Here is a 20,455-nt window from a genome sequence, read left to right on the forward strand (position 1 = left end):
TGTTTTGGATGTTCTCACAAAATAACCATGTTTGTAAAATGACTTTCATGTTATCTCATGTTAAGGTTAGTTTATTTGTATTCTATACTGGTGTATCTGATTATCACAGCCCCAGGTATTTTTCACAATAATTGAGGAATATCTGCCATCCTTGTTCAGGTGTTTTGTGAGATTCTCCTTCAATAATTCTTGTCAATTTATCCATCTTGATAGCCTTCGTCATCTTTATCATCCAGTCTTCAATAGCTGGAACTTCTGCCATCTTCCATTTTTGTGCTAGAGGTATTCTGCCTGTGGAGGTCATATACAAAAACATTTTCCAGTATTTATTCCTGTTGCCTATTTGTGTTTTATAGATCATGTTAAGGAGGTATATCTCTGGAATAAATTCATATGAGATGTTAAGAATTTTACAGATTGTTTTGTGAAGATGTTTCTGTGAGGCTCTGTCTTTTGATACTCCTATCCTCTTATTTAGAAGGACTAAATAATCTTGAGCATGTCTTCCTAAGCATTTCCTCCACTCCTTCTTTACGCAGAAATGAATATCGAACCCTCCGACAAGCCATTATTGACATGGTCCTGGCCACAGAAATGACCAAGCACTTTGAGCATGTCAACAAGTTTGTCAACAGCATCAACAAACCGTTGGCTGCCCTCGAAGAGAATGGGGTAAGAGTCCCTTTAAAGAAGCAAAAGCAGCTACTGGTGGAGATTAATTACTTATGTGGAAATACATTACTTTGCATTGACTAGTATGGCCTATCCTGGGTTTCAGGCATTACATCTGGTAATTTCTAAAGGGTATTTTCTGACATTGAGCCTTTTCGCCATTCGTAAAATGCCGTTCATGTGATCTAAATGCATATGGAAAACTACCTATCTGCACCACTGCTCTGTCTCAACCACTTCTCTCTTCTCTACTTTGGTAGTGTCTAGTGGCATATATAAATGTATTACATTATCATTTTGCAAACACACATGAAACTTGCATATGTCAATATGTTCATATTGGTGTATGAAGCACTGCTTGGCCAAGAATTGAGTGGTAATTTGAACTACATTTGTCCCTGGGTCATTATTTTCATTCCTTTCAATTTTCCCTGCTCTGCAATGCCTTTGAAGGAAGTGAAATTTTTATATCTTTCCTCCTGTATACCCATTCATCCCTGTCACCAGTGACTGAGGAAATTATTTCAACATTTGGAGTTGTTGAGAAGGGAGATTTGGCATCTCCCAACAAGTAGCTTGCCAATTTCCAATTGGTTTTGCACTAGTTTGATAATCCAGCCTCCCAGCAGGGAGAAATTTCTCTCCTTGTGATGAAAAAGAAATGGACACTGCTGAATTACCCCCACATACACACACATGCGCACAAAAAAATTACTGGAAATTGAGTCCCTAGCTGTTCTATTTTTCCCTTAATACATTGTTTACTTTTTCATAGTGAGCGGAAGTAATTTGTAGTTCTTTGTATGATTCCATGCAGGAGGTGGCTGTTTTTATATTCGCACAAAGGGCTTCTTTGAGCTTCCCTTGAGATCTTTCCATTTATTCAGCCTCAAATTGGATTGGCTCCAAGTATTTTGAAGTGAGCGAAACAAGAACTGAAGCACCAATTTCCTTTGGCCAACCCAGCAGTTGGTCCCTGATGAACAATGGGAATCTCATTGAGACACCATTTGAAAATATGATCAAATGGGGAAGCCGAGCATGGGATGGGAATTTGGATACCAGAGTCAATGTCTGGATTCTGTCATATACCTTCAAAGCTTTGTGTGATAGTTTAATTTATCAAGAACAGCTGCCTCCCTAGTTATTAGTGCTCTTTGAAATCACACTTTCTCCCCATAAACATACATGAAAAAGAAAGGGGAAAAAAACCTTCCTTCAAGCATTCAATTGACGGGTTTTTTAAAATGTGTGGAAAAAGTAGTGGAAGAGAGAACTGGCTGGTTTTGGCCACTTTTAATTGTAGCACTTGCAAAAAATATATGGTTGGTCTCTGAACATTTTGTGTTTCCCTCTGGAAGCAGCTGAACATTTTTGTCCATTGTGGAACATCCATACTTAGTTCAAGAGTTGCTGAAGCAGGGGTGCACAGGCACTGCTGTTGTGCACAATTTCACACTGAGCGTGGATGTGCAGTGTTGCCGTGTGTGTTGTTCATTGCACACAGATGGACGTGGCACATGAATATGCATATTTAAGTGGTCTCTTCCAACTCTGTGATTTGGTTGTACAACATCACAATTCATCAATTAGGCAGCACTACACAACCACTGTATTAACCCAGCAGTGTAAGGTTACACTCCATCTCCTCAGTATTGTGGTATCTTAAAATCAGAGATTCATTGCAGCACAAATAAAAACTACATCATAAATGCATACAGATATTCACATCCACTTAGCCAAAAAACAAACAAACAAAAAAAACAGTGAAACCAAACAGAAGGATGAAAATGCCCTGAAACCTGAGAGGTACTTTTCATAATGACAGGGTGTCTCATTTAATGACTTTTGCTACCACTGTTTTCAGGTCCCCCCTTGTGCCCATGTATGTGTGAAGTTCTGCACCTTCATAAGGATGTACCTCCATCTTCCACCCGTCTAACTAATAATGTGTCATTGTTATCAATACCAGGAAAGGCTGTAGCGCAGATAGCTAAAAAGTGTGAGAGCACTTAGAAAAGAGTTCTGTGACTGCTGAAAGCCAGCATGGGCTTTTCAAAAATAAATCCTGTCAGTCTAATCTTATATCTGTTCTGGGAAATAATGTGAACGATTTCCTTGATTTTGGTAGGATCCTTTTTACAAAGTCTCCCATGAAATTCTTACAGACAAGATGAGAAAATGTGGGCTAGATAATGCTATTGTTATGTGGGTTGCAAGTGGTTGAACTCAAAGAGTTCAACCCATGGTTCTTCTCATCCTGAAGAGAAGCTACTAGTGGGGAGCCTCAGGACTCCATCTGATCCTGGTGTGACGCAACATCTTTATAAACTACTTGGATGATGGAATAGGACAGAAGCTGGATTCAAATTACCTTAATGAGTTGTAGAGCTAGGCTAAATCTAACAAAATTAATTTCAATAGGGATAAATGTAAAGGATAAATAAAATAAAATTCTTCACAGATGATGATGATGATGATAACGATTTACATTTGTAAACTTTAATTTAATTTCACAAGGGTGCAAATGGAGATAGTGATTCCCTCAAAAATGTCCTCACATCTCCTGAAAATCGAATCCTGATCAAGCGGATGCTAATTAAGTGCGCTGATGTCTCCAACCCGTGTCGGCCTCTGGAACAGTGCATTGAGTGGGCAGGTCGCATCTCTGAGGAATATTTTGCACAGGTGGGTAAGATACAAGAGCTGTGATGTAAAAGTGTCAAGTTGCAACCTTTTTTATTAGCAGGGACTATGACATCATCTGTTACCCTTTTCGGACCCATTTGTTCCCATGGAATTTAGCTATTCTCACAGTAACTCGAGAGGCAATATATTTTCCCATGAATTACATGTTTTAATAAAAACTCCCAGTTGGGATTTTAATAACAACAGTCACAACAACAATGACAACAACAGCAACAATGCAACAATAACAATTTATTACCCTGTGTGTTGAGTGCAGAATAACAACAAATAACACAACTCATAACATTAATGTATATAAAACCAATACAAACTAAAATGCATCAGTAAAAGTTAAAAATGTTGTTAATGTTTTAGTTGTTGTTGTACTGTATTCAGTGTGTTGTAATTGAGGTATGGATGCATTCTGGGAATGTTTGGGTTTATAGATGAATGACATAGCATTTCATTATATTTTTAAATTAATAACTTTTAATGAAAAAAGGAAACATCTGGGTGAAAGAGGGTTGCATTGCATAGGAAAGCAAATCTATATAGTGTGCATGTGAGAAAAAATACAAAGAAATTGGACTGCATTCTTTTGCATGCATTTTGCATCTGAACTTATCATGAGATGTTGGAAACAGGTGGTGCTCCCTGCCTTTTTAGTGATCAATTGCAAGCACCTATTTTCAATTCTCTGTAGATTTGCTTTTGAAACTATTCTGTCTGTAATTTAAAGACTTATTGCTTTAATGATGTATTGTTTTGAATGGTGCCCCTTTTATGAATCATGGTTAATTCATTTTAGACTGATTTTGTATACCACTGGGGTGTCAGTTTGTCAGCTGAGAGTGCAGCTTTTAAACAGATAAATAAATTGAAGACTTTATTAGTCAAAGGCAGTACATGCAGGCAGCCACGCAGCATGGGTAAGCTCATGTTGCCACTCATTGACTAATATGGGCTTGAGCTTCATCATTTCCACCCATTCACAGGGCCCCCCAGAAGTGAGCCACCACAGATGAGAAGATTGCACTGTAGGAGAGCACATTTACAATACTATCTTATTTTATTTATATGCTGCTCTAAGATCTCATGATTGGAGTTGGAGATATTTTAATAAAATATAATAACAATAATGGCTAAGATCTAAAATCCTACATCAGCTACTTAGTTAAATATATATAAGCAATTATCAATTCCTGACCTTAGTCCTGTTTTACTGGACAGCACATGCTGCATGAGATGGAGGTCGGTTCTACTATCAGTTGGGGTATAGCATACTGACATTTTCACCACCCTCCTTCCAGTAATCTCCAGTGCAGTGATCAGAAGCAAGATCCCTGTTGCAATTCTGTAATTACAATACTGAATTCCTGATTATTATTATTATTATTATTATTAAAGCTGCTTTTTTATTTCTCTTTTTTGCAGACAGATGAAGAGAAAAGGCAAGGCTTGCCAGTTGTGATGCCAGTTTTTGACAGAAATACTTGTAGTATCCCCAAGTCACAAATATCGTTCATTGATTATTTCATCACTGACATGTTTGACGCTTGGGATGGTAAGCTGTCTCTTCATCTACTTCTAACTGGGATCCCCCATTAGGAAGGGTCGGCCAACTGCCTCAAGTGGCAGATGCTGGTGGGGGACAACAGTAACAGAATCCTGACCATACCTCTTGATTCTTCCCAGCCATTCCCTCTGTTAGAAGATAGAGTGGGTGTACTTCATAGGCTGTCCCACACTTCCTAAAATATTCTGCCTTTAAGTGTCTTGGAGGGCATTGTCTCATCACCAGCACTGATGCAAAAATTCAGCTGCCAATGTGGTCTCCTTTGGACAAGATAGTGGGATCCTGTCCTTTGCTTCAAAGGGCAAAATACCTTGGTCTTGCTTGCAGTAGAAAGTCAAGCACAAAGATTGAGAAAGTTGCTTTACTGGACCCAAACTCCCAAAATTTTAGTAGCTGTGCTGATTGATTGTGTGATTTGGGGAGTTTTAACCCAGATAAATAACTTTTTTCCAGCTCAGTTCAAGAGTATATGGCATGATTTCACATCATAATGAAGCAGATGTGGAGGACTCCCTTCCTTGTTCTAGTAGGCTGGAACCTTGAGACTCATCCAGTTTAATTCACTCTCTTTAGGAGCCAAATAGAATGGTTAAGAATGCAATAAGGGCCCTGCGGGATTATCCAGGCTTTACCAGCCCTGCACTTTGTTTCCCACAGCAGCCAACTTGCTCATGTTTCCAGCAGCTCTCTTGAGGAGAACATAAAACCACCATGCTTAGTAGCTGTCTATTTTCCATTAATAGTATTAACCTCCATGGATTTGTCTTATCCTCTTTTGAAAGCAGTCTCACTTGATGGCCATCATTTGGTGGTCTCCTTAGTTGGGCAGAACTTACACTAGCTGTGTGTGTAACAGCAAAATTGGTTTTCCAGTCCTTCTGTCCACATTCTTTCACAACATTTTAAGGGCTATGATACACTGAACCCAGAAGAGGGCAGAGAAGCGGCTCTGCCTGTCTCATACTTCAACACATCTGAAGAGCACCAGCTGCCCTTTCACACTTCATAGTTAGAGCATTGTGATTCCACTTTAAGTGTCATGGATGCACCCTGTGGAATTCTAGTGTTTGTAGTTTGTTGAGGCACTGAAGCACTCTGGGTGAGAATTCTTAAAGTAGAATCACGGTACTATAAATGTATGGTGTAAAAAGGTGCCCAGGGAAAGCTGTTACAATCCCTTTTTAAAGTTAGCTGCACTAGTGCCCAGTAGCATGACCTGCAGCAAAGAATTCCATTAACTAATTAACATGTTATGTGAAGAATTGCTTTATTTTATCTGTTGCTTTTCTGTCTTTTTCAATTCTTTCGTTGTGGGAGAATGGGGGGAAGAAAGCTCTTGTCTATTCATTTACTCCACACTTTGCATAATTTTACAAAACCTTTGTCAAGTCATCGTTATGGTGCAGTCTTATGCATAACTGCTCAGAAGTGATTCTTATTAAATTCAGTGTGATTTACTACTAAGTAAAGATTTACTACTAAGTAAATCAATACAGGATTGCAACCTATAACCAACCATCTTCCATATTTTTAGAGGCTCAGGTACAGTTTTCACAGACAAGAGTGAAACTTCTGGAAGCTATTCAAAGCTCTGTTGAGGAGGTAGCCACCATTTTAGATTTCCAAAAATGATGGGAATAGTGGCTACTATCAGAGACACAGTCAACCATATTTTATTTTTCCAAACTGAGCATTTCCTAATGCTTTAGCCTTTCTTCACAGGAAGGGGGCACACTGTTATTTTGACAATGTTGCCTGCACTTTTCAAAGAAGTACAATAGGGACATTGTAGGTTAATAAAGTGGGCCCTTGTTATCCACTGGGGTTTGGTTCCAGGACTCCCCGTGGATAACAAAATCCATGGATGCTCAAGTCCTATTAAATACAATGGCATAGCAAAACGGTGTCCCTTATATAAAATGGCAAAATCAAGGTTTGCTCTTTGGAATGTATACTTTTAAAAAATATTTTAAAGCCATGGATGCTTGAATCTGTGAATAAAAAAATCCATGGATAAGGAGGGGCGACCGTAGTAGTTATTTTGAATTTGTGTCATATGATATTTAATAGTTTACAAATTTAATCAGTAGTGCAGAGGATAAATCAGAGCTATCAGCTGTCTGTCAAACAGATGAATAGTTAGCATATCCATCACTGCCAAATCATTTTATCTGGTGGTTTTGTGGCATCGCAAAACAGAGGAGGCATCAGCTAAAACTTTCTCTAAATAGCATGCTCAGTCCTCATTTTCCACAGCCATTTCCACATTCCTGATTTAACCCTTTCTGAGAGCATAAACACTTCTTTTCTTCACCAGCATTTGCAGACCTGCCAAATCTGATGCAACACCTGGACAACAACTTCAAATATTGGAAAGGTCTGGATGACAGGAAATTACGGACACTCCGGCTGCCAACCGAATAGCGATTGGACCTCTTGGTTTCCAGATCATCCCATCTGGGAACACATTCCTGCAAGCTTGCATTTGAATTGTGCATTTTCAGGTTTCTTTTGGTCTTTTCAGCATTATTATCACGCCTTCCTGTGAACAGTCTTGGGGAAGTCTTGAACAGTCAGGAGAGCCTTGAGGTCCGGAATGATGAACCCTTGGCTACCTGTCACAGAAGACAAGTGATCTCTAGTAAGCCTTTCAAGCTGAGTTAACACTGGATTGCTGCATTGCCTGTACTGAAGAAGGTTTAAAGGTGAACCTTATCAAAGATGTTGTCTTTGATTTCTGCATGATCTTCATGCCAGAATATGAAGGTTGAAGATAGCCTTAAAAGAAAAGATTTTAGCACACTGATCATCCAATCTGCCAGCGGAGGTGAAAATCCTGAAGAGCAGTGATGACTTGTGTGGATTATGAGGATGCTTTTTAATAAGCACTTTAAAAAAAAGAACAGTTACATTGAACAATTAAACATTTGACTTGCAAACCCTTTATGAAGGAGGACTTTTTTGATCTTCTGAAAAATGGACATAGCTCTATTTTTTCACATCACAGAAGGTGCAATCATTCACTTTTGAGCACTACTGAGAGCAAGTTCTCTTTAAAATAAATTTAGTAGCAAATGGAAAACAAAACAAAACCAACCTACAGATTTTTTGAAGTTGATCGTTAGGCATCTGTGATTAAAATTTGTTTTATTTATTTTGTAAGATGTTCAATATTTTCTATGAATTTATAATGACTTTAAAAGCCAAAGCCAACTGTAGATGCATTACAGATTTACATGATTCATACTCATTATGCATTTTATTTTCATGATGCAAAATGCCATACAATGAGGACACATTTTTATTGCACTGTAAGGATAGATGTGTATGTTGAAATATTGTTCAATTTTATGTTAATTAAAATAAGTTTTTATCAAAAGTCTCAATGGAGCACTGGGAAGAGGAACGAAATGGACGTGTTGTTCCAACACCAGAGCTGGCCTGTGGTCCAAAGCAGAGGGCTGCTGTTGCAGAGCCAGCAAAGTGCCCAGCCCTGGTGCCACTGTGGTTAAAATGCCTGTCCTGCAGCCACTCACTCAAAACCATAAGGTTGTATGTTCAATACTTGCCAGGGCTCAAGCTCAATTCAGGCTTGCATCCTTCTGAGGTCGCTAAAATGAGTGCCCAGCTTGTTGGGGGCAATTAGCTTGGAGTTGTAAGCTGTTCAGTATGAAGCAGTATATAAATGAAGCTGCTATTGCTATTGCCCAATATGTATTGGTGTCCAATACACAACAAAACTGTTGAGCATTAGTCCCGATGTGCATCGGTCCTGATCAGCAAAGGGGTTTCTTGGCACCTCTGCTACATAGGTATATGTAAATCTACATAATATAAGTCATATAGGATTCCAATGAGTGGTACTAACTATTGTCATATTTAAAAGCATCTATTGAACTATACTGATTTTAATGAAGTGTATAATGGATTTCTGAATTGGTAGCAGAAGCTTCTTATGACAATTGACACACATACACCTACCTCCTACTCAGACATAAATCTCCCCTAATTCAGTAAAATATCTGCATAGGGTAGGACCATATCATACTCAAATATCTGAGGGCGGAGGCAAGTGCTCTAATACAGATTCACAAGTGATTTTAACACTCACATTTTCTGTAAAGGATACGAGGATTGTAGTCTTCTGAAAGAAACTGGGAGGACTCTTGTCATCCTTGCAATGCTCAAAGCGGGATCCCAAGCTACAAATGAGGCTTAGAAACAGGTGAGCACCGGAAGAGGAATTATGAAAACCAGGGAGATGTAAATAATTTTTACAAGAAATAAGTGGAGTTAGTTCACAGAGAACTGGAACCATCTGATTCATTTACAGTACAATCCAATAGCTCCATGTTTGCTCAGAAATAAGTCCTGGTTAGTTTGTTGACATTTGCATTCTAGTAAGATCCTACTTTAAGCAGGTCTCTTCTGTGTTTCTCTCCCAGCCCAGCCATAGAAGGGTCCACTTCTGCTGCTACTTATTGATAAGGAAGGAAGGGAGCAATTGAGATTATGAAGTAGCAGGTGGTTTCAGCTCAGAGGGAGAAGAAAATGAGGGTATGCTCACAGATGGAGTAGGCCTTCCTTTTTCTTCCCTTGGGAGCCCATCCCAGGTGCAAATTCACCACTTTGGTTGCCCTCCTCTGGACACGCTCCAGCTTCTCAACGTCCTTTTTTAATTGTGTTGCCCAGAACTGGACACAGTATTCCAGGTGAGGCCTGACCATAGTGGAATAGAGTGCCACTGTTACTTCCCTTGATCTACGTTTCTGCCATCTGTCTAGGAATAATGCCAAAATGTCCTCCATTTTGAGCATCCCTAAGAAACGTGTTTATATTAATGCTTTTTAAAATAATTACATTTTTGTTAGTTGTTCGTGTGTCCTCCATTTTAAAAATATGTCCTACATTGGAGGGGGTGGTGGTTAATTTTATCCTACATTATTTTACATTTGTCCCGTTTTGCCCCTATGTGAATACCATAGAGTAGGGGGAAACGCATTTGGAAATGGAAAGTAACCTGCACCTATTTCAGATGGTGTCTTATTTGACTTTTATTAGGTTTAATGATAAAATTTGGATATGTCCTACATTTGAGGGGGGCTAAATTTTGTCCTACATTATTTTACATTTGTCCTTGTTTGAAGGTTGACAGTTTTGGCAACCCTAGCTGAGAGGCCCCTGCGAATGGGAGCAAATCCCAGCATTTTTTCAGTGCAGATGCAAACTGAGTTCTTCCTCTGAAGGTGTTTACATCAGATAAATTTAAGTCGATAAAGCAAAGTGCAGCTGCTCAAGCAACGACCAGCAGCCACCCTGTTCATGCTCAGAGACACTGCATTCCAATTTCTGAGCTGAGCTAAGAACCCAGGCTGCATCCACACAACATTTCATTCCCACTTCCAAGAGGAAGAGAAAGAGGAGGAGGAGAAGAAAGGAAAGTCAAAAAAGAAGACTTCAATCAAGAGACGTTAATTCAAAACAGCACACAGTTGTATATTTTGTTATATTTGGTATCCCATGTGAATACCATAGAGTAGGGGGAAACACATTTGGAAATAAAAAGTAACCTCTTATTTGAGATGGTGTCTTATTTGCCCTTTATTAGGTTTAATGATAAAATTTGGATTCTGATCACAATATTGTAGCTTGTTTGAAGAAAGGCGAACAGCTTTATGGAAAGCTGTTTGCTTTCTCCCTGGAGGGAATGTGTCTCATGGAATGCACCATGAAAGTAGATCTATGTACACTCCAGTGGGCATCCATTTAGCTTAAAGTTGTCTTTCTGTATATAGGGAAATTAGCATTCTGCGGCCTTTCTTAGTTGTGGAAGGGGAGGGGAAGTTCAGCTGGCATGAGAAATTGTATGGAATCTTTTTTCCCCGTTTTGGTTAAGTGGGGTAGTTTTTAAATGGAAGCTGTAGGTCTCTTCAATGTCAGCGTCAAGTGAAGAGAGGGCGCAGAAAACTGAAGTTCAAAAACACTCTGTACTTAAAAGAAACTAAATTTGCAAAAATGTTATGTTGGTTTTTTCTATGTTTAGAATGCTGAAATGTTTTTGAAGCAAAAATAAACAGTATTACATTTTTAAAAAAAATCCTTCAAGCGACCACACGTTAAACCAAAACAAAAAAACAACAACCAACAGTTTTGGTGCAGATTCTGGCCTCTTAAGATGCGTGTCTCATTTAAACAGCATACGTCCAAAGTGACCCAAAGTAGCTTTATTTTGGCCTGTCTGTTCGGACCCTTACTATGGGAAAATGTCCTGGACCATACTCTAGGGCAACAACATGTCTTTCAATTGTGCAGGGACAGTTGGAGGGCAGGGACAGTCCTGCTTAATCTTGGGGCATCACACTGCTTCTAAAATATCCCAGTCTCTCTCTTCTCCTTCTCTGATATCCTTGGAGGAGCCTTAGTGGTGCAGGGGTTATATGCCTATACTGCAGATACTCACAAACTGCTAGGTTGTGAGTTCAATACCAGCCAAGGGCTCATGGTCGATAGCCTTGCATCCTTCCGAGGAGGTCACTGAAATGAGTACTCAGCTTGTTGGAGGCAATTAGCTTACACATTGTAAACCGCTTAGGGAGTGCTTAAGTGCACTGATAAGAGGTATAGAAATGTACTTGCTATTGCTGTATCCTCCCTTTGTCCCCAACTTACTTCAGTTGCTGAAGAGGAGAAGTCAGTGACAGTTGGCCAAGAGACATCTCTTTTGAATAGCCATCATGGTGCTTGGCTTTATTGAAGTTTTTTCTATGGTTTTAGGCCTAATTATACTTTTAATACTGACAAGCAAATATATAGAGTAGTAGTAAAATTTACTTGGTCATTGACCAATACAAAAATTGACAATATAACAATTACACAGTACAGTTATAAAAAATTGTTTGTACAATTTCAGATCAGGTGTAAACATTTCAGCTTTCATCAGCAACCAGTTGGGGGCATAATTTACATACAATGTAGCAAGATTTTGCCACCTTGTGAAGAACATTTGTGAAGCAATCTGGCTGCGACATCTGTCACCCCATTGATCGCCAGGGTTGATTTGGCTGATCTGGCTGGCTAGGTGGGTGTCCCCTTCCTCCCTCGCCACTCCATGTGCGTCCCTCCCAAAGCTGCGTGCTCGGTGGAAGAGGACGGCCATCCCAGATAGAAGGAGTGTACCGTTCTTCGGTCAAGGCTATACGATAGCTGCGCTCCCCTGCTAGAACCTCCAAACAATATATAGAATTTCTGGTCAACAAAGTGGTAAGAAAAGCTGTCGCGGCCTCTTTCCCACAAGGAACTGCGCTGGCCCCAGCTCCCACCACGGCACCCGCAATGGCTTCGGCTCCCACAGCAGACCCTTTGCCTGGCCCATCAGGCAGTTTGCCTTCCACCATTAATAAGACCCTAGTGACGGCTGGCACACAGACAGAAATTATTTTAAATTATTTTAATTTAAGTTATATTGCTGTTATTTTGTAATGCCGAAGACTTTCTTAGTTCATTTCTATGCATTTTATGTTAAACCGATACTGCCTGATCGTTTAAAGTGCACTGCTGTTCTAAGAATGTTCAAAACAAGGTGTTTTGGGTTCAAAACTTTATTATGGTTGTTTCAATAAATACAACTTCATTTGAACATTATATCTGGAGTCCTGACACTCTCCTCCACTGACCTGAGCTTGTCAGTCTAACCCATTTGCATGATTTGCAGAGACCACGAAGAAGGACAGGTGGGTGGGTGGGTCCCACGCAAGTGCAGTAAAACCCATTTGTATGTATTAGCAGATGACCAATTAAAAAAATACTGTTACAGGTAAGCAACCTGTTCTTCTTCTTTTTAACTGAATATTCTGGGAAATATGGGGGGATTCTGGGATTTTTGGAAATGATTCCAGGGCGGAGGCGGGAGGAGAGGCAGGCTGCTGCTGCTTCTGCCTGGGTCACTTGTGTTGCGGCTCTGAGGCTACAGTGGGTTGCAGCCGGTTGCTGCGAGGAGGAGTGAGGGAGGCTTGGCTTGGCTTGCTGTGCTTGTGGCTGGCTTCCCAATTGCCTGCCTGCCTTGCCCTCTTTCTTGTCAGATTGTCTTGGCTATTCTTCAGACTTCAAGTTTCAATTATTTTTATTCAATTAGGGCTACGTTTATTTGCAAAAGATCCACCATATTAACATTACAGGAATTTTCCAGGAATTTTGACTGAATTGGTGAAAGGGACGAGGAGGAAAGACAGAGAAGGAAGGGGGAAAAGCTCATGCCAAGAGGAATTAATTTTCCAGACATAAAGTTTATATAGTTAAACGTTCAGATTCCTCAATTACAACGAATCTTTTAACTCAGTGTCCAGATAGAACCACAAGCTTTTACCGACAGTATTAAATTGTATATTTATTTGTTAAGCTGCCTGACGAGAATGGTTTATTGTTCTCATGCCAAAGGCTAAATTTTGGGGCTAAATTTTGTCCTACATTTTTTTAACATTTGTCCCGGTTTGGAGGTTGACAGTTATGGCAACCCTAGCTGAGAGGCAGCCGCTAATCCCCCGCTAATCCCACGCCAAATGCGAATCCTGCGCCAGGTGCTCTTGTTCCAGCTTTGCCCCTTACTTCCATGGATGCTGACGCACAATCAAGTTACTCTACTGTACGTGCTTCTTTTTAAAGTATGGGCTGTCTGCATACTAGCAGGGACGTAGCCAAGGGGAGGGGGCAGGGGGGTTAATTATTATTCATTAATCTAGCAGAAACACATATTACAAATTTCATTTGCTGTCACAATTGCAATCCAGATAGTTATGAGAGCACAGATAGTGAAATTATAGCCCCTCGCGGGCGTCCCAGAAGAATAATAATGGCATATTGAAAAAACAATGCAAGGGCATATAAAACTATTTAACACCACCATATATTGGAGCCCCTCTTATAGTGAACATTATAACGTTTTATTTTATATTGATGCTGGTCTTTGACCGTAATAAAGAAGTAAAATAATAATAATAATAAAAATAAAGATGACAGAAGGCTTGGGGTCTTAAAGGAAAGTCCCAGGAGAAACGTTTTTGCCAGGAGAAACGTTTTTAGGAGCAGTCGGAAGTTTGAAAGACTTGGAAAGAAGGAATTTAAATGTATTCAGGAGGCAAAAGCACGTTTGTAAAGTTTAAAAAAACCATTAAGAGATATGATCTCATGAAGGACCCAGAGATGTCAGAAAGAAAGACAGAGAAGGAGAGATTTCGACAACAGAAGGATCGAGGACAGAAGAGAAAGAAAACAATGAAAAAAATAGACAAAAGAGATAGAGTTTACACTTGTTAAAATCAACTTTCTGTTGATACTGTTAGGTCAATACTATAGATCAGTGGTTCCCAACCTGTGGGTCAGGACCCCTTTGGGGGTCAAATTACCCTTTCATGAAGGTCGCCTAAGACCATTGGAAAGCACCTATTTAATTACAGTTATGAAGTAGCAACGAAAATAATTTCATGGGTTTGGGTGACCCCAACATGAAGAACTGTATTAAAGGGTCAAGGCATTAGGAAGGTTGGGAACCACTGCTATAGACAGACTGTACAATGCTCAGTTTATATTTTGAAAAAATGGGTTTAGAAAAATGTGATAAAAAGTTAAAGGTTGATAAAGGTGTTAAGGAAAGTTTTAAGTGTCTAAGGGGGGAGAATTACTTATTGAGACCCTAAAGTTGGCCTAAGAGTTTAAGAAGACTATCTTAAATTAAATAATGCTTGTTAATGTTAAAAATATTAAAGTTCTAAGATAATGTTTTAAATGGTCAAGATAATATTAGTGAGATTAGATTAAAGTTGAGAATGTTATACACAACTGATAATCAGTTTTAATTAAAGGAAGAAGATACGTCTGTCCCTGCCCCAACTCTGCCAGAAACGGGTTGTAGTGGACATGGCTGAAGATTAAAAGAAGCTTCATAAATTGTTTTAAAACAAGAATTACACTGACATGGCTAGAAATTATATACTGGAGATAAATACTCCCATTCCCTAGTTATGAAATTTACCCATAAAGATTTTGAAGTTGTAATGGTAGCTGTGTACATCCCCCCTATTACGTATGTATAAAAATTTATTCGGTCATTGACCAACAAAATCACAGCATATAAATATGGAAAGTCACAATAGAAATTCATAGATTTCTATACACGATTGTGAACATTAACATCATACACAATTATACAAGCATTAAAATCATAAATAAAAGCAAGGGCTCTTACCATTTCAAAAAATAGTTAAGGCAAATCTGGTGCCAACCGTTAACTCTCCTAGGGTTCTCCTAAGATCATACGGTCTATACAAAATTGGCTTTGTTAGTTCCCAGTTCCCTTGCGTTAAAACTTTCTGTCTATAGTATGCACAGATTTTGAGGCATAAGCAAACTAAGGCGGCAACTTAAATGGTAAACAGCGGATATCATATTCTAAAATATTATGATCCCAGTTTTTGTCGACTAACATTGAACTCAGACATGTCCTAGGTCGAACTTCGTTACTTCCTAGGTTCTTCCCTAAATGTCTTAACCTAACAGATTTACAGACTTGCCTATGTTAGTTCCCATTTACCATTTGGGGTCGGAGTTTGCATACAATGTAGCAGAACTTTGCTACCCTAAATATCACCTCGGGTACCTGGCTATTTAGTAAGTTGCTGATGTAAAAAACGTCAGAGTGACCAGGGTATTTTCCCAGCAAGGGGGCAATCAACTGGAGACGGATATCTTTGTAAAATTGACAATATAAAAAAACGTGCTCAATGGTTTCAATTACACCCGTGTCACATGGGCAAAGACGGGATTTATAGGGCACTCTTTTAAACCTGCCTTCCAATACTGCTGTAGGTAAGGCATTGAACCGGGCCAGGGAAAAAGCTCTCCTGAATTTAGGCAAAGTAATTTGGAACAGATATGCGGCAGGTGAAGTGACCCGAATTTGTTTATCAGCTACAATATAGTTGGGGAAAGCAGCAGTTTCCAACTGGCCTTCAATATCTAGCAATCTTTGTTTAATAGTCAATTTTGCAAGATCTAAATTTAAGTTCAGGATGGTGTCCCTGGAAAAACCCAGTGTGCTCAGTTTCTTATTTATTGCTGTTTCCCAAGAGAATTTATAGGTATCTGCCAAAACAAATTTGATCAACCCTCCAGGGTTTTTATTCAATTTGAGCCAGTATGTGAAAGTGTTAATCCACATACTTTTCTCCAGCTTGCTAACTCCTGCTTCCCTTCTAACAACTTCATTTGGTACACTGCTAGTTACTTGAAATATTTTCCTTAGGAACTTTGATTGAATTTGTTCTAGTAAAATAGGGTCTTTATAGGGTCCTATTTGCACTCCGAAGAGTAATTGTGGTTTTACTTTAGCCAGGAAGAGTTTGACTGCAGCTGGAATATACTGGGCTCCCTTAGTGAAAAAGTACCTTTGGATAGCGTTTGTCGATCTTTGGGCATTCCGGGTAACATAATCCAGGTGGGCTTTTCTGCTCCCTGTAGATTGAAACACAATTCCTAAATATTTAAAGATTTTGACCTGTTCAATAGATTGCTTTCCTAGCCTCCATTTTCTCATTTTTGGGCATTTAGCAAAAGAAAGAATTTTAGTTTTGGTGTAATTTATAGTTAAGTTTTCTTCCGCACAATAGATAGCTAGAGACTTTAAGGCTCTTTTAAGGCCAATTGGAGTCAAGGATAAAATCGCTGCATCATCAGCATATACAGTGGTGCCTCAGGTTACGAAAGTAATTTGTTCCGCGGCCGCTTTCGTAACCCGAAAAGCCTTCGTAAGCCAAATTGCCATAGGCGCTAATGGGGAAAAGCCGCGATTCCATGCGAAAAAGCCGAAAAAAGCACCAAAAGTTTTTTCGTAACCCGAAAAAACATTCGTAACCTGGAACAATAATTCCCTATGGGATTTTTTCGTATCCCGAAAATTTCGTAACCTGGGTATTTCGTATCCCGAGGTACCACTGTAATAGTACATTAATGTGTCTATTTGCTATTTTGGGAGGGTGATAAGAGAGGTTGCTCAAAAACGGGATTAGAGAGTTTATATAGTAGTTGAATAATGTTGGTGCTAAAACACACCCCTGTCTAACTCCATTATTGACTTGTACTTCTTTAGATACATGTCCTTTAAAGCTACATCTAACCCTCAAGCGGTTGTTTTCATGCAGTTTGACAAGCAGTAAGAGAAGGCATTTATCAATCGTGCTATTCATTAGTTTGTCCCACAGTTTGGCTCTGGAGACAGTGTCAAAAGCCAGTTTGAAATCTATGAATGCTACATACAATGATTGTCCTTTGTTGGAATATTTTTCTACTAAATGCTGTAACACCAACGCATGATCGAGTATTGACCTTTCAGCCCTGAACCCTGCCTGCTCGTCCTTCAGAATCTCCTCTGTCTCCAGCCAATCCATTAATTTGTCTAGCAGGTGTTTTGCATACATTTTGCTAATCTGGCTGAGAAGACTAATAGGTCTAAAATTTGTTGGATCATTTCTTTTTCCTTTTTTGTAAATTGGAACTATGGTCGCGAGACCCCAGTCAGATGGTATCCTCCCTGATCGATGGCAGTAAATAGTGTGGACAGCACAGGTACCGACCAATTCAAATTATTTTTTTTAATAAGAGTGAAGAGGGAAGCAAGAAGAGGAGCCCACCAAGAAATATTAACTTTCAGAAGCTCCGGCAGAATTAAGTCAGGCCCTGGGGCTTTTCCAGATTTAATCTGGGTGATCAGAGATTTTAGTTCTTCTTGGGATACGGGGGGCCATTGTGGAATATCCGAGCAATCAAGGGAAAGTCGATTGAACAAGTTGGAAGCATCAGAGGTTTGTTCCCTGGAGTCACTATAAAGTGTGGCAAAGTAATCTTCCCAAACATTAATGGGAATGTTACAGGAGGGGGAGCCACCAGTGTTTCCTAACATCCCCGTTACTGTGGCCCAGAAAAGTTTAGTATTTTTTTGTAAGGAGAAGTTTATTAATGATGACCACTGTTTTTGAATAGCCTCCCTCTTTTTCCTTGCTAGAAGTAGTTTATACTGTTTTCTGGTGGTAAAATACGATTGGGGCAAAAACTGGCAATTGTCTCTCCTGTATTCACTCTTATTAATCAAACGGCCAAAATTCCTCCAAGTTGGTCAAACGCAGTTATAATCCCTATTTATAAGAAGGGATCTAGAAACGATCCATCTAATTATCGACCCATAAGCTTACTCTCAGTTGTGGGCAAACTTTACGGCCGATTCCTCAATAACCGCCTCGCAGAATGGATAGATAGTGAGAATATTATAGGTAATGAACAAATTGGTTTTAGGAAAGGCAAAACAACTCTCGACCACTGTTTGGTTCTAAACCACCTGGCTGAGAAATATTCTACTTCCCAAAGCAAAGGACTATACGTGGCATTTATTGATTTGAAATCTGCATTCGATTCTATTCCGAGAGAAAGGCTGTGGATAAAACTTTTTGCCTCTTCTATTGATAGGAGACTACTTTGGTTAATTATGAATCTATATAGAGATACAACTATACAGGTGAGATGTGGCACTCAGGGTAATTTTACGAAATCTATCCCCACTCAAAAAGGTGTGCGTCAAGGTTGCATTTTGGCACCCTTATTATTTAACCTTTATCTTAATGATCTCTCTGCTTCCATTTCCGCGGAAGCACGCCACTCTCCTAAACTAGCCTCTGTTAGTATTCCTTTACTTTTGTATGCAGATGATGCAGTTCTCCTTTCCTTTTCGGAAATAGACTTGAAACATATATTGAGAGTTTTTGGAAGTTACTGTATTGTGAAGATAACGGCCTGATCATTAATTATAGCAAAACAAAAATTATGGTTTTCTCAAGAAAAAAGACCCGATCCAGGTGGATTCTAAATGGACATAGGTTAGAACAAGTTAACACTTTTAGGTATTTAGGAATAACTTTTCAAGCATCTCTTGGCTGGACATCCCAGAGTTCAATAGCTGTTCAATCAGCAAATAATACAGTGGTACCCCGGGATACGAATGCGCCGGGTTACGAATTTTTCGGGATACGAAAAAATCCCATAGGGATTTATTGCTTCGGCTTACGAAGGTTTCTTCGGGTTACGAAAAAACCGCGGCGCTATTTTCCGCCACCGGAGGGCAGCAGAGAGCTATTTTTCCATTAGCGCCTATGGGAATTCGGCTTACGAAGGTATTTCGGGTTACGAAATTAACCGCGGAACGAATTAATTTCGTAACCCGGGGTACCACTGTAGTGCCAAAGCCCTAATCCGATTCTTTTATACTAAAGGAGGCCAATTTTTATCTGCAGCCTTGAAGGTGTTTCAGGCCAAGGTTATACCACAATTGTTATTTGGAATACCCATCTGGATCCAAGGTTTCTCTGTAAAATTAGAACAGGTCTTTTCCGTTTATCTTCGCAAATTATTTGGAGTACCTAATTGCGTCCCTTCAGCTGCTTTACGACTTGAAGCGGGCTGCCACTCTGTGGAATGCTCTGCTTGGACGTGGACTTTAAAGTACTGGTTGAAACTCTTTTATGCAGGCCCTGACTCAGGTCTCTGGCATCTTATACGGAAAGACAATTATACCACCCTATGGTCTAAAAATATCCAGGAGAAATTGCTGAGATTGGGTTTCTCAAGTAGTTTTTTAATGTCACAAGACCTTTCGAGAGCCCAGCAGATTATGATACGCCGCATGAAAGATATTGATACTCAATATTCTTTGTCTTCTGCTTGTACCACCTGCTCTCCCATTAGCCTAGGGCTACAGTTTAACTCAGAGAAGGAGGCATTTTATCTGCAAAACTTGACTATTCCAAAGTACCGAGCTGTGTTCTCTAAAGCCAGATTTAATGTAATTCCTTCAGCACTTCTAGAGGGTCGGTTCAAGGGAATCCCCCACCATGAACGGGTTTGTCCCTGTGGTGATGGTTCTATTGAGTCGTTAGAACATGTCTTATTCTTTTGTACCTTCTATAAAGACGAGAGGGCAAGATTAATTTCTCCCCTCCTGCTCAAGTCTCCAGGCAGATCGAACAGTTGGTATATGGAATACCTGCTGAACGATGCTGAGAAAAGTAAAACGGAAATAGTGGCTAAGTTTCTTTGTTCGGCTGTTAAAACACGCAAGACTATGAGTCAACATAATTGAACAGCTTGGCCTTTTGCAACTTGCACTTGGTATGTCCAAATAAATATTTATCTAGGCTCTGTGCCTAAGGCCTTGTATTATACATTTATTATTATTATTTTTAGAGCTTTTCTGTATAAAAATAAATATAAATTTCTATCCTTTGCGCAGGTTATGAATATATATTCCATGATTTTATCTTTAAAAGTCTGTGTATTTTAATGTTTTTAATGTTTTAAATATTTCAAATGCTCTATACGTTTTATATTTTTTATATGTATTTTGATGTTGATGGCTTGTTGGCTGAAATAAATTATATTACATTACATTACAAATTATTTTTAAGTATCTCACAAGTAATAAGGTCT

The 20,455-nt window shown here is 39.3% G+C and overlaps 1 protein-coding gene across 1 annotated transcript in view; it reads left to right on the forward strand.

The window, feature by feature from the left end:
* Nucleotides 1–9,667, forward strand: part of PDE8A (phosphodiesterase 8A) — a 124,125-nt gene extending 114,458 nt beyond the window's left edge. The window contains exons 19-22 of the mRNA XM_042474406.1: nucleotides 540–672; nucleotides 3,193–3,360; nucleotides 4,795–4,924; nucleotides 7,254–9,667. Coding sequence (XP_042330340.1) covers nucleotides 540–672; nucleotides 3,193–3,360; nucleotides 4,795–4,924; nucleotides 7,254–7,360 — 538 coding nt within the window. The 3' untranslated portion in view covers nucleotides 7,361–9,667. The remainder of the gene's footprint in view (nucleotides 1–539; nucleotides 673–3,192; nucleotides 3,361–4,794; nucleotides 4,925–7,253) is intronic.
* Nucleotides 9,668–20,455: the final 10,788 nt, after the last annotated feature.

The sequence above is a fragment of the Sceloporus undulatus genome, chromosome 6 (genome assembly GCF_019175285.1).
Source record: "Sceloporus undulatus isolate JIND9_A2432 ecotype Alabama chromosome 6, SceUnd_v1.1, whole genome shotgun sequence".
In the NCBI taxonomy this organism is placed as follows: domain Eukaryota; kingdom Metazoa; phylum Chordata; class Lepidosauria; order Squamata; family Phrynosomatidae; genus Sceloporus; species Sceloporus undulatus.